General features: G+C 41.2%; 1 protein-coding gene across 6 annotated transcripts in view; it reads left to right on the forward strand.

The window, feature by feature from the left end:
• Nucleotides 1-12039, forward strand: part of ABCC5 (ATP binding cassette subfamily C member 5) — an 82751-nt gene that overhangs the window by 313 nt on the left and 70399 nt on the right. For 3 of the 6 annotated variants that reach the window (XM_005675201.3, XM_018047362.1, XM_005675202.2), the window contains exon 2: nt 2946-3122. In XM_005675201.3, coding sequence (XP_005675258.1) covers nt 2994-3122 — 129 coding nt within the window. In that variant the 5' untranslated portion in view covers nt 2946-2993. Of the gene's footprint in view, nt 1-6; nt 26-2039; nt 2136-2945; nt 3123-12039 lie in introns of those variants that run through there. The other 3 variants (XM_018047353.1, XM_018047350.1, XM_013964130.2) reach the window with 3 other exon arrangements.

The raw sequence follows: 12039 nt of genomic DNA on the forward strand, positions 1-12039 counted from the left end.
CGGGACGCGACCGGGAGGGTTGGAGGTGAGGTCCTCGGAAGGCAGGTAGGGTGGGATGAGTGATCGGGGTGCCGGCTACATTCCCGGCTAACGCCACCAGGTGGTGCTACGCACGCGGCCCGTGTGTGTGGGTCGCTATCGCCTTTCCAGGCCAGAATTGGCCGTGGGAACGCCCTAAGGCCAGGGCATCCTAGGGGATGCTGGCCTGAGAGAAGCCCTCCTCTTCAAGGGTGTCGAGAGGCGGTTTGGGGCACTCCGGCATAAGCCGTACAGAGGGGATTGAGCAGCCAGCGACCTCAGAATTCATCGTCTCGTTTTGGCTACGGGGTAGATGGAGGTTCGTGACAGAAGCACGCACAGGAAACCCTTGGCAGAGTCCGGAATGGAATCCAGATCTCTTGACAGTCATTAGTGCCCTTTCCCTTTCCACCGCACAGAGCTGCGTGGGGCTTTATATTTATCACATAGGGGTCATTCGATTTCTACACAGACATGGGGGAGGCAGGAGGCAGATGGACACAGAAAAGACTGGCAAAGTTTCAGAAGGTTTTGAAGGAGAAGATGGATAGGCCATTCTGGGGTCTCCAGGGTGAGTCAGTGAAAGGTGCGGTAGGCTGGAGACAAGTAGATTTCAGGGAGGTGGTAAGTACATACCCTTGTAGCTTCAGGTCTTTTTGTGTGGCTGCAGGGCCTGGAACCACATTCCTGAGGTGTTGGAAACCTAAGGAATATTGCAATGAAGGCAATTTGGGAACACCAGTCTGGCTACTTCCAGGCCTTGCAATCCTGTGCAAACTCCTCCCCCCAGGCAGTTTTGACTGCATCATTGTGCAGGAGAAGGTCTACACTTAGCACTGAAGGAGTCTTGGTTAAAAAAAAGTTGCTGACCAAGAGACTTCTGTGCCGAGCAACTCTATGGGTTCTCTCACTTTGATTATTCTGTGAAGTGTCATTGTACAGCTCTGATTCAGAAGTAAATGAAAATCCTTTCCCTTTCTTCTCTCTTAAAAAAGACTTTTAAACACCTTTAAGGGAGAACAGAAAGAAGAAAAGAGGGAAATACAAATAGTACCCTCCCCTCCTGGTGGCTCAGAGGTTAAAGCGTCTGCCTCCAATGCGAGAGACCCGGGTTCGATCCCTGAGTCGGGAAGATCCCCTGGAGAAGGAAATGGCAATCCACTCTAGTATTCTTGCCTGGAGAATCCCATGGATGGAGAAGCCTAGTTGGTTACAGTCCATGGGGTCGCAAAGAGTCCGACACGACTGAGCGACTTCACCTTCACCTTCACCCTCCCCTCTGTCTCCAAACTCTGGCCTAGTGATCTTTCCTTAATTGTTTTCTTCAGATTTGGGCTTTGTTTGTTTCCCAGATCTATTGGACTTTCTAGCTCTTGGCTGGCCTTCCTGATACACAGAAGATGGAATCCTCCTTATGTTCAAGGCCAGGAGATAGTAGCTTTGTCCCTGGACAAGACCTGCCTACTTTCATTGCTCTACCTCTTGGCCCAGGAAATTAAAGAAGCAGCAGTGTTAGAGGGAATGGAAAATTACTCCCCACACTCTTCCAATTTAGAATAACCTGGAACAAAGTGACCAAAAGAAGCTGAGGTTACATGAATTCTTAGGCAATTAAGGTGATCCCTGTGGTCTTTCTGACTTGGCATTTGGCATTCTGAGTGAGTTTCTATGGCCTCCTTCCTTTCAAACTTGCTCCCCCCCTCTTGCCTTTTTTCAAAGCAGGACTGATTTTTTTTCTGCTTTCCAGATAGTTGGCGAGGTTGAGGAACCTTTGGCGGGGAAGGTTGGACTTCAGTGATCCCTGTAACAAGCAGGATTATTCTGATCTGCAGCTATATCCTGACACTGGGGACACTGGCAGATGCCAGGTCTGTTTATAGTTTAGGCTTAATGAGGTCTCAGTGACGTGATTGCTGCGCTCTTGGTTGTAAGCCGGTGTTCTTTATGGTGCAGTTTGTCATTGGACAAGGTGATTTTTTCTTTGAAAGATAAGTAGTTGAGCAATATCAACACAGGGTACTGGAGCCAGACCTCTGAAAAGTAAGAAGTCAAGCTTTCTTTTGCGCTGGAAACAAGTCTCTATGGTAGAGATTTAGTCCTTTTTATTTAGAGGATTCGTAAGTGTTCTTGTTTTCCGATACCTTAAGAAATGAATTGTAGCTCTCAGAATTATGTCCGCAATGTTGTACTTTTCATTCTCAGTGATTGATAGGAATTTATGGAATTCAAAAGGCAACACAGCTACAATTCTTTAGTTTCTAGTGAGGCTGTTATAAAAAGTGTTTTCCCAGCTTGTATCTGGGAAGCTTTGACCATCTTAGGGTGGAGGAAATGTTTTAGAGAGGGTATGTATGTGTTTTACTTTTTCTAAAGTAACCAGAATTGATACCGGGTATTGATTAATCAGGCTAACTGGGGTTTAGAACAGTGTTTCAGGTAGATACTAGATAAGACGTCATAGAACAGGGTGGGGAACAGGGTTCAGAACAGGGTTTTTGCTATTGTTTTTTTATAACAGCTTTGTTGAGATATTTGTATACAATGAAATTCACCTGAGTATAGAGCTTGGTGTTTGGTTAGTATATTAACAGAATTGTGAAATCGTCACCACTAGCTAATTTTAGGACACTGTCCGTAATCCACGGGGAATTTGTTTTTAAAATTCAGGTGTAAAATTTTTTTGGAACAAACTTAAATTGTTTCTGGAAAACCTTTTTTTAAAAGACTTATCTAAATGCTCTATGCATTGCAATTGAACTTAGTTGAGAAAAATAAAATGGTACTTGAAAGATGTTTGAGAATTTATTTTTATAGATATAATGACAGAAAACTTTAATGCTTTTGTCTCTTTCTCCCTATTTTAAAGTACTTTTACTTATTAAGCACAATTTAGGAAATACCTGTCCTTGATGCATTTTTAATTCCAGGAATTCTCAAGTGGAACCAAGAGTCTGTGAACCCTCCACTCACAGAAGATGAAGGACATTGACATAGGAAAAGAATACATCATCCCCAGCCCTGGTTATAGAAATGTGCGGGAGAGAACCAGCAATTCAGGGCAGCACCGAGACCGTGAGGACTCCAAGTACAAGAGAACTCAACCGGTCAGTGTTGCCCGGCCCGATTCCCTCTCCTTATCTGCTTGCTGTGCTAGACCATACCTTCTTTCGTCACAAAATGCATAACTGAAAAAAAGTTTCTTTTTCTTTACTGACTTTAGGTCATTGTTAAGAATTTATGGTTGTTTGTGAAGGAGAAGAGGTTGGCTCTCAACCTCTCATCTGTTTTTCCCCTTTGAGTTCTCCTCTGAAAAGGTGTTGCTTAAAAGAAGACAGTTTATGCAGGGTTGGGGAGGGGAAGGGCTGGGCAGGGAGCAGTGAGAATAGGAACCATTATACTTCTTTCTTGTATTTATAATTGTTCCCTCCCTCTGCCTCTGTTGTCTGCTTTTAAAAGGTAACTGGAGATTCTCATTCAGATTTCAGAGCGTACTTGGAACAATTTTAGATTGATGGAGGATAATCAGTTGAAATTTTCAAGAAAACCTATGAGTGTAAAAGAGTCTTTAGTGAATAATTTCCTCCAAGGGAAATAATGAATATGCATTTTAATCTGGAAGAAACATCGTCGTCATCTGGGGAAAAACTCTTGAATTGCAGAAGTAATAAGAAAGAATGGGGGTTGCTGGGTAGGAAGTTGAGGTTTGTGTTCATGTATTTGTTCTGTGAAAATTGGAGCAAGATATGGCTCTACAGCTGACACTGGAGTTTCATTAGCCTGACCTTACTTGTCCCTCTTTGCTATGTGAAAGCTGTTGCCTTATTATTAATCAACATTTTCTCACTGATGGATATTTTCTGTTTCTACTGTCTGTGGTACAATGCTTTCCTATTCAAGCTTAACTTTGGAGAAACATAGATTCACTGTAATCAGTGTCAAATCCTTAAGGTCCCAGTTCTGTACCATTTCTGTGTCCTTTTGTCCAGACTTTATGTTAACACATTTATTGAATATCTTTTGAATGCTTGACATTTAGTATAGCACTTATACTGGAAAAAGTCAGAGAGGATGAATAAAGTGGGGATGCTGTCAAGCTGTTAAGTCATCTGTGCCTTACTGGCTTAGGAATTAAAATAGTATCAATGGTAGAACCTAACTCATGAGATGCCTTGAGTATTAAATGAGCTAATACATATAAAATGCTTAGAATGGTGCCTGCCACATAGCCTATGCTCAAAGAATGTTAGCTCTTAGAGCTAGTAGTCTAGGGCATAAGAGGTGTGTGAGAAAGTTCTACATGTCATGCTAAGGAATCTTACTCTGGGCGTAGGGGAACTACTGGAAATTATTGAAAGGGTTTTTTTCTCTTAATTTTTTATTTGGAGATGACTGCAGATCCACATGCAGTTATAAAAATAATACAGAGAGATCCCATACACACTTTATCTGGCTTCTCCCAGTGGTAACCTCTTGCATCCTATAGTATAAAGTCACGACAGGACATTGATTGACAGGGATAACATGCACCCACTTCATTAAGACTTTGCCAGTTTCATGTGCACTTGTTTGTGTGTGTTCTATGCAGTTTTTTCCCGAGTAGATTCATATGACCACCATCACAGTCAAGGTACAAATCAGCGCCACCAAAAGGGTGTCTGGTGCTCCCCTTTTAGAGCCGCAGCCTCCTCCCTTGCCCTCTCCCCGTCTTTGGCAACCACTCATCTGTTTTCCATCTCTGTAATTTTGTCATTTTAAGAAAGCTGTACCAATGGGATTATATAGTACGTAACCTTTTGACATTGAATTTTCTCACTCAGCATTATTCCCTTGCGATCCATCTAATTTGTTGTGTATCAATTGTATTTTCCGTGTTATAGATAGACTACAGTTTGTTTAACCATTCATCTGTTGAAGGAAATGTGGGTTATTTCTAGTTTGTAGCTATTATAAACAAAGCTGCTCTGAACATTTGTGTATAGGATTTTTTGTGAATAAACCTTCCATTTCTCTGGGTAAATTCCAGGAGTGTAATTGCTGGGTCATATGTTAAGTGCGTGTTTAGTTTTATCAAAAACTTCAATACTCTTTTTTTCCAGAGTGACTGTTTAATTTTACATTCCCATCAGCAATGTGTGAGTCATCCAGTTTCTCTGCATTCTTGCCAGTATTTAATGTTATTAATTTAATTTTAGCCATTCTGATAGGTATGTCTGATATCTCATTGTAATTTTACTTTGCATGACCTAATAGCTAATGCAGTTGAGCTGAGATTTTTAAGACTTCATTTATCTTAGGAAGATTAATTTTGAGGCAGTATATGAAAAATGTGTATGAGAGAGAGAGAGACAAAATACAGGGAACAGTCTGGAGGCTTCTGTGCCAGCCCAGGTGAAAGAGACCAGGGGTCTGGATCCAAGTCTAATAGTGAAGATGGAGGAGAGGGGGGAGACTTAGGGGTATTTCTGGAAGGAGGGAGGGAGACATTGGGGTGCCTGTGGTAAGGCTATTGATGAGCATATGGGGAGAGAAAGAAGGAGAAGGAGGTGAGCATGAGTTTACTTTTGAACATGTGGAATTTGAGGTGCATCCAGATGAGGTGATCAGTAGACAGAGTACAGATAAGGAATGGAGCTGGGACAAGTTTTAGAGTCGTTAGTGCATCCATGTAGTGAAGCCTTAGTGAGCAAGCTTGCCCATGCCTAGCTTGTAAAACAGGAAGAGATGGAACCTGGAAAGATAGAGCGTGGTCCTGTGAAGTTTCTGAGGACAGAGGCCCTGTCCATTTGGTTAGAGCAGAGCTGACATTAGGGTCTGCAGTGGCAGCAGGAAGCTTTTCCTCTGTGGGTAGAGAAGGCTTGGAGGTGGAGTCACTGTTGTGCCTTTTGTCCTCTAAATTATTAAGTCAGGCACTAGACAGAAAGTTTCCTTCATGTGACTCAGCCTCATCTTGAAGAAACAGGAGGCTAATACCAACCACTTTTGTGAGATCTCCGGAGTCCACATGAATTTAATTTTCATTATCCTTTGATGTTTCCTAAACTTTTAAATATGGGTACTGTTTTCCTGTTTCTATTACCATATCCTGTAGCCTCTGAACTTTTTTTGTTTTTAACTTAAACTATTTCTTTTAATCAACTTTTTTCTTTTTGCTCAGTCTTGACCTAAGGAATAGAATTATAGGTTTATATAACTTTTTTACACATGTTAAAAGGCATATATAATGATCAAGTGATTTTAAAAATTCACATATCACCTAGAATGTTCTTGCATATTATCTATTAAAACTCCAGATTTCACAGATACAAATACATCTTCAACTTGTCTCATGTGTTAGCAGTTTGCTAAGAGGAAAAAAGCAAAATGACAAATTTCTGGTTCAGCGATGGTATAAAAATGGACAATTTAAGTATCTGGGAAGTGGAATGGCTGTAAAAGCATACCATTTACCTTTTTTAAGAATGTAAGTAGATAATTGGGTAGAGATTACAGTTTCGTGTCTTATGATCATAGCCATTGTTTCTGTATTAGTTGGTAGAGATGCAGTCTGGGACAAGACCTCCCAGATGCCAGCTCTTCCTATTATTATCCATCAGAAATGAAAAACAGTACCTCCCAAAGTAACAAAAGATAAGGATACATTTGTGACTCTTAATTGAAAAACAAGGTTTTATCCACCACCATTAGCCTTTGATAGGTTCAGTTTAACATGGACACATGAAACTGTCAAACAGAAGTCAGAAGTAAAGTGCCAACTATTAAATGCATTTTAAACAAGTTGGTGATTTTTTTTTTTTTTTTTTTTTTTTGCTGTCAGCAAAGTTTCAGAGTATATAGCTTGCCGCTTTCCTAATATTGTGACCAAATCTTTTGGAATACTCTTTGGGAAAATTGCTCTAATCATTCACACCTTCAGATACTTGTATCACATCTGCTTGCTGCTGCTAAGTCACTTCAGTCATGTCTGACTGTGCGACCCCATGGATGGCAGCCCACCAGGCTCCCCCGTCCCTGGGATTCTCCAGGCAAGAACACTGGAGTGGGTTGCCATTTCCTTCTCCAATGCATGAAAGTGAAAAGTGAAAATGAAGTTGCTCAGTTGTGTCCGACCCTCAGTGACCCCATGGACTGCAGCCTTCCAGGCTCCTCCGTCCATGGGATTTTCCAGGCAAGAGTACTGGAGTGGGGTGCCGTTGCCTTCTCCAATCACATCTGCTTAGAGCTAGTTAAAATAATGCATTTTCACACCTTCCTTTTGTTCAAGACTATTGAGGTAAAGCTTGTGGCCACACACAACTTGATGATTTGCAGACATCCTTTAATCCTAAAGTGCTAATAGGGGTGCCTTCTGGTGCTGTTAGTTCTTTGAGCCTAAGTACTAATCTTGGCTGGTGTTAGGCTGGCATTATTTCAACTAACATGAAGATTTATGTCCAGATCACTCCTTAACACTGTTCCCGTGTCTGAGGTGTGGCTCTCTGAGCATAGATCCTTTTCTTATAATTGCATTCAGATATGTACATGTTGATCACATAACTCTACCAACTCTGGTTGGTTTAAGATGTGATATATATATATTTTTTTAATTCAGCAAACATTTGAGCACTCTGCAAGATGTACACACAGCCCTGAATGAAGTGTTCTGGTGCACATGATGGTAAATTGAGTCTGGCCCTGCCTGCCCTCCCTAGAAGCTTCAACTCATAGTCATGTATGTAGATTACTAAAATTTAGATGCTGTGGAAATTAACAAGAAGAAAAGAATTCTTCAGTCTCTGAGATCAGGGAAGACTTCAGGAGGAGGTAGAATTTGGTTGGAGACTTGAAGAACAGGTAGAATTTGGAGAAATGAAGAACATGCCTGGTGGAAGAAAGAGCTGTGGGTAGAACCAACAAGCTGTGGGTAGGCCAACCAAAGAACTGTTGGCTTTGAGCATCAAGTGTGAAGTCATAGATATAGAGGGCTTGATCATGAGTTTCAGATGATGTGTGTATGTGGTTTTTGTTTTTTGTTTTTTTTTTTGCTAAATCTGCAGTTTATTTTGGTAGGTTTTTTTTTTTTTCCTCATTTTAAAAAAGGCCAGTGGGGTTTTGTGTTTGTTTTTCAAACTTTTAATTTTATGTTGGAGCATAGCTGATTAATAATGTTATGATAGTTTCAGGTAGACAGCAAGGAGATGATGTGTGTTCTTGAATAACAAACAGGCCAAGGAGTTGGTATTTTAGTTGCTTTAAATTAAAATTAAAGCAAAAATAAGACAAAGCTCTGTGATGCTTTCATAAGCTTTTTTTTGGTGGTGCTGGTTTTCTCACTGTGCTCAGGCTAAAGCCAAGGGTGACTGTTTTTTCCCTAGCATGTCTAATCTAACTAAGAAAGGAGGAAACATGCAAAATAAGGAGTAGTCAACTAAAGTTCATGGGCCTTTACTACTTTTCTCTTTTTGTCCTTTCTGTCAAGTGTACCACTGGTGGAATTTGCTTTCTACCCATGTTAGAATATTCTGCCTCTAGGCAAAGTAACAAAGCAAGTATTCACAGAGTCCAGTGACCTTCACCAAGTGTCTCCTTTAGTTCTGTGTCCGGCTGACACTTTAGCCTTGGTTGGAGTATTTGTGATTAGTGAGTGGAAGAACTATTTGGGTGAGCTCAAGTTATATGCTAGAGACAAGGATGTGAATAGTAATCTCTTACCAAGAAATAGGATTCTAGGATATGTTATTATGAAAGAATTATGGTCTCTTGCAGAAAATGTGCAGATTATGGAAGATTACAGGAAAAAATAAAATCACCCTTAGCACCTCTACCTAGGGACAACTATTGTTGTCATAAAATAGTTTTGTTTAGTACTTTAACAAAATTTGACTCTGAAAGCTCTTCTTTATGGATGAAAAGTATGTGAATTTTTCTATGCCCTTGTGTTTTCAGCGTCAAAAATATTACCTGTGAGTCTCCTTGCTGTTAGGAAGGAGAGCGGGGTGAAGGAGATTAGTATTGCAGTCTCTGCATTATTTTTCTCTTGATTGGTACTCAGTGACTCAGCATATTTTCTGAACAGTCAGTAATAGGATGAGTAAGAACACCTGCCTCCCTACCCCCCTTTTCCCTGAAGGCATCTATAAAGCTTTATAGAGCTTAGTACGGTATGATACGGTCTCTGGTCAGGTGCCAGATGTTGGTCTCCAATAGCAGCCTGGAGCTCTCTGCTGGGGATGACAACAGCACTGCCATTGGTGCAGAGCCCAGGTGGCTTTCCTGCATGGTGACTGAGTCTAGAGCCCGCAGGTCTCCTGAGGTTGGCCTGCTGCCTTGATCGTGAGCTCTTTTACGCCATCTGCAGCACGGCTGCTGCTTCTTAGCTAGGAAATGCTGCTTAAGGGGAATAAATATAGCTTGTTGGCACGAGTTAAAGGAGCTTTCTGTCAAAAGGGAAGAAAAGTATTGGAACTAGCAGCGTATTTTTCAAGCAATTTTAAATACTCAAGCCTTTATTTTGTTAAAATCTATAACTTGGAAGTGACAAATGGTTAATGAAAAATTTTTCATTGAAACCTGGATTTTGCTTTGAGGTAGCCTTGTACTGAAGGCTACATGACTGAAGCAACTTAGCAGCAGCAACAGCAGCAGCAGCAGCAGCAGCCTTGTACTGGGGCTTCCCAGGTGATGTATTGGTAAAGAAACTCACCTGCCAATGCAGGAGATGCAAGAGACATGGGTTCAATTCCTGGTTTGGGAAGATCCCCTGGAGAAAGAAATGGCAACCTGCTCCAGTGTTATTGCCTGGAAAATTCCATGGACAGAAGAGCCTAGCAGGCTACAGTCCATGGGGTCACAAAGACTGAGCATGCATACGCAGCCTTGTGCTAATGCTTTCTAAAATGTCTCACCATTCTGTCCCTTGCTTTCTCTTAATCAAAAATAAAAAAGGCCAATGCCAGGAACAGGGAACAGGGCCTCTGTAAGTCTTTGCAATAGTTGAACCTCTCAGTATCAAAGTTACAGACTAATATGAAGTTAATTTAGTACACAAAAGTCCACTAATTAGTAGAATTAATCTTATTAAGTCGATCCCTTCCCCCTTACCCCCCTTTTTGTGAGTTAACCTATTTAGATAATTAGATGCCATATTTTTTTTAATTATTTAAGATTATTTTCTGAATTAGCTGTTCAAAGAATCAACTCTTATTAGATATCAAATGACAATTTCTGTTGACTAAAGCAGGTATGATGTTAGGCAGTTACTTAGTTTCCTTAAATGTATTCTCACAGTGGAAAAATAGGCCAACTGCCCAAATACTCACCTTTACTTTGCATCTCACTATTGTCAGCGCTTCCAGCCTGCTCTCCAGTACAGGTCACATAATGGACCCACTCATGTCTTATTTGAGGCATTTAACACAGGCACACACAGTACTGGGCACTGAAGGGAGTTTCATTTACAAATTATATTTTGGCTTTTTTTGTTTTTTTTTAAGCTAAAGCCTGAAAGTCTTCAAGGGATTTTGTCAAATGTAAAATACCAACATTTTGTTATCTGCATTGGTGGTTCTCAGTTTAGGCTGCATATTAAAATCACTTGAAGAATGTTAAAAAAAGATACTAACACTCCAGACAAATTAAACCAGTCTCTGGGGTCATGCTCCGGCAATCAGTGCTTTTTAAAGCTGCCCTGGTGATCCTAATGTGTTACCAGCGCCAAGAACCTCTTCCCTAGATCTCACAGGATCGTCTTTTCCATCCCCTCAACCAGTGGGGCTTTCTTCTTCTGAGATTTATTTTCAGTTTATCCTTTGAAACCTTATCATTGTAATAACAAAGTTAATTTCATCCCCCGATGTAATAGGAACTTGGGGAAAGTTTCTTGGAATTTAGCTTATGAAACAACTGAAAGCCCTCCAGTTTTTCTCCTGATTCTGGGGTAATGCTAGATTATGAGGTATGGAAAAATACCTGTTTTACCATGGTGGTAACAAGGCATATCCACTGGTTTTACGTATTTATATTTGTGGGTTGTATTAATAGCAGATCCTGGACATTAGGGTAACACAGCCTAGTTACAAATGAGTGAGCTGGGGTACAAATTAATCCATAGCCACTGAGCAATAAGACTGAGGTTAGCAGGTTCCCCAACTCTGACTAGTGAGCCATTTCTAATATATTATGCTTCCTTCCTGTGAAAGTTGCATTCTGAAATTTTGCTGTCCCTCTAGACTGAAGTGGCCACTCCCTGGAATTTCTTAAGGGAAATGCTTGAGATGATCGGGATCTTGTTACTTATGCATTGGAATAAGAAATTGCTGAGATCTGGGGGAATTGTCCTTTGCGGTGTTAATTTATTGAGAGGGAGGATGGGAAAGCCTGAAGTCAGATGTTCTTGGAAGGGCATCAGCTTTTTTCATTTCTTTTTAAATTTAAAATAAAATGTAACTTTCTCTTTAATTTTTAACATTTTAAGTCTCTTTGAAAACTGTTACCTTTGTAACAGCTTCCCTTATACGTTTGTCTTTCTAAATGTTTATGGAGTGGGACACCTACGGCTATCCATTCCGTATTTTTGTTAATATCTTGTGAATTGAGGAGAAAAATATGCTCTAGGCTTTTGAGGCAAGTCCATTCTGATTGTGCCCCTAGGGCGGCTTTCTTTGTGGGGCGGGTCAGACCGGAGTATTGTAACCTTTAATCCCCTTGGAAGCAGAGAGGTGCACCTGGTTGGTTCCTCAGCCCCTGGGCTTCGTTCAGAAGGCTACCCTGCTGTTTGCTGTCAGGAAGGAACTGTTCAGCCTGAGGAATGACCATCGGCCCTTGGTATCTTGTCCCAGGGGCCTCCAGGCAGGGGGAAGCCCGAGGTTGCCCTTTCAGCAGACATTCCACTCTGGCAGCCTGTTAAAATGAAATGGACAAACTAGATAAGCAGAAGCCCTGTGGTGTGACAGTGAGCCTGTTATCACAGTCTTGGAGCACAGAGGAGGGAGGGCCCCTGTGCAAGTATCTCTGTTTGCTTATGGATCGAAAGTTCCTTACTTTCTT

This window comes from Capra hircus, chromosome 1 (genome assembly GCF_001704415.2).
Source record: "Capra hircus breed San Clemente chromosome 1, ASM170441v1, whole genome shotgun sequence".
NCBI lineage: Eukaryota > Metazoa > Chordata > Mammalia > Artiodactyla > Bovidae > Capra > Capra hircus.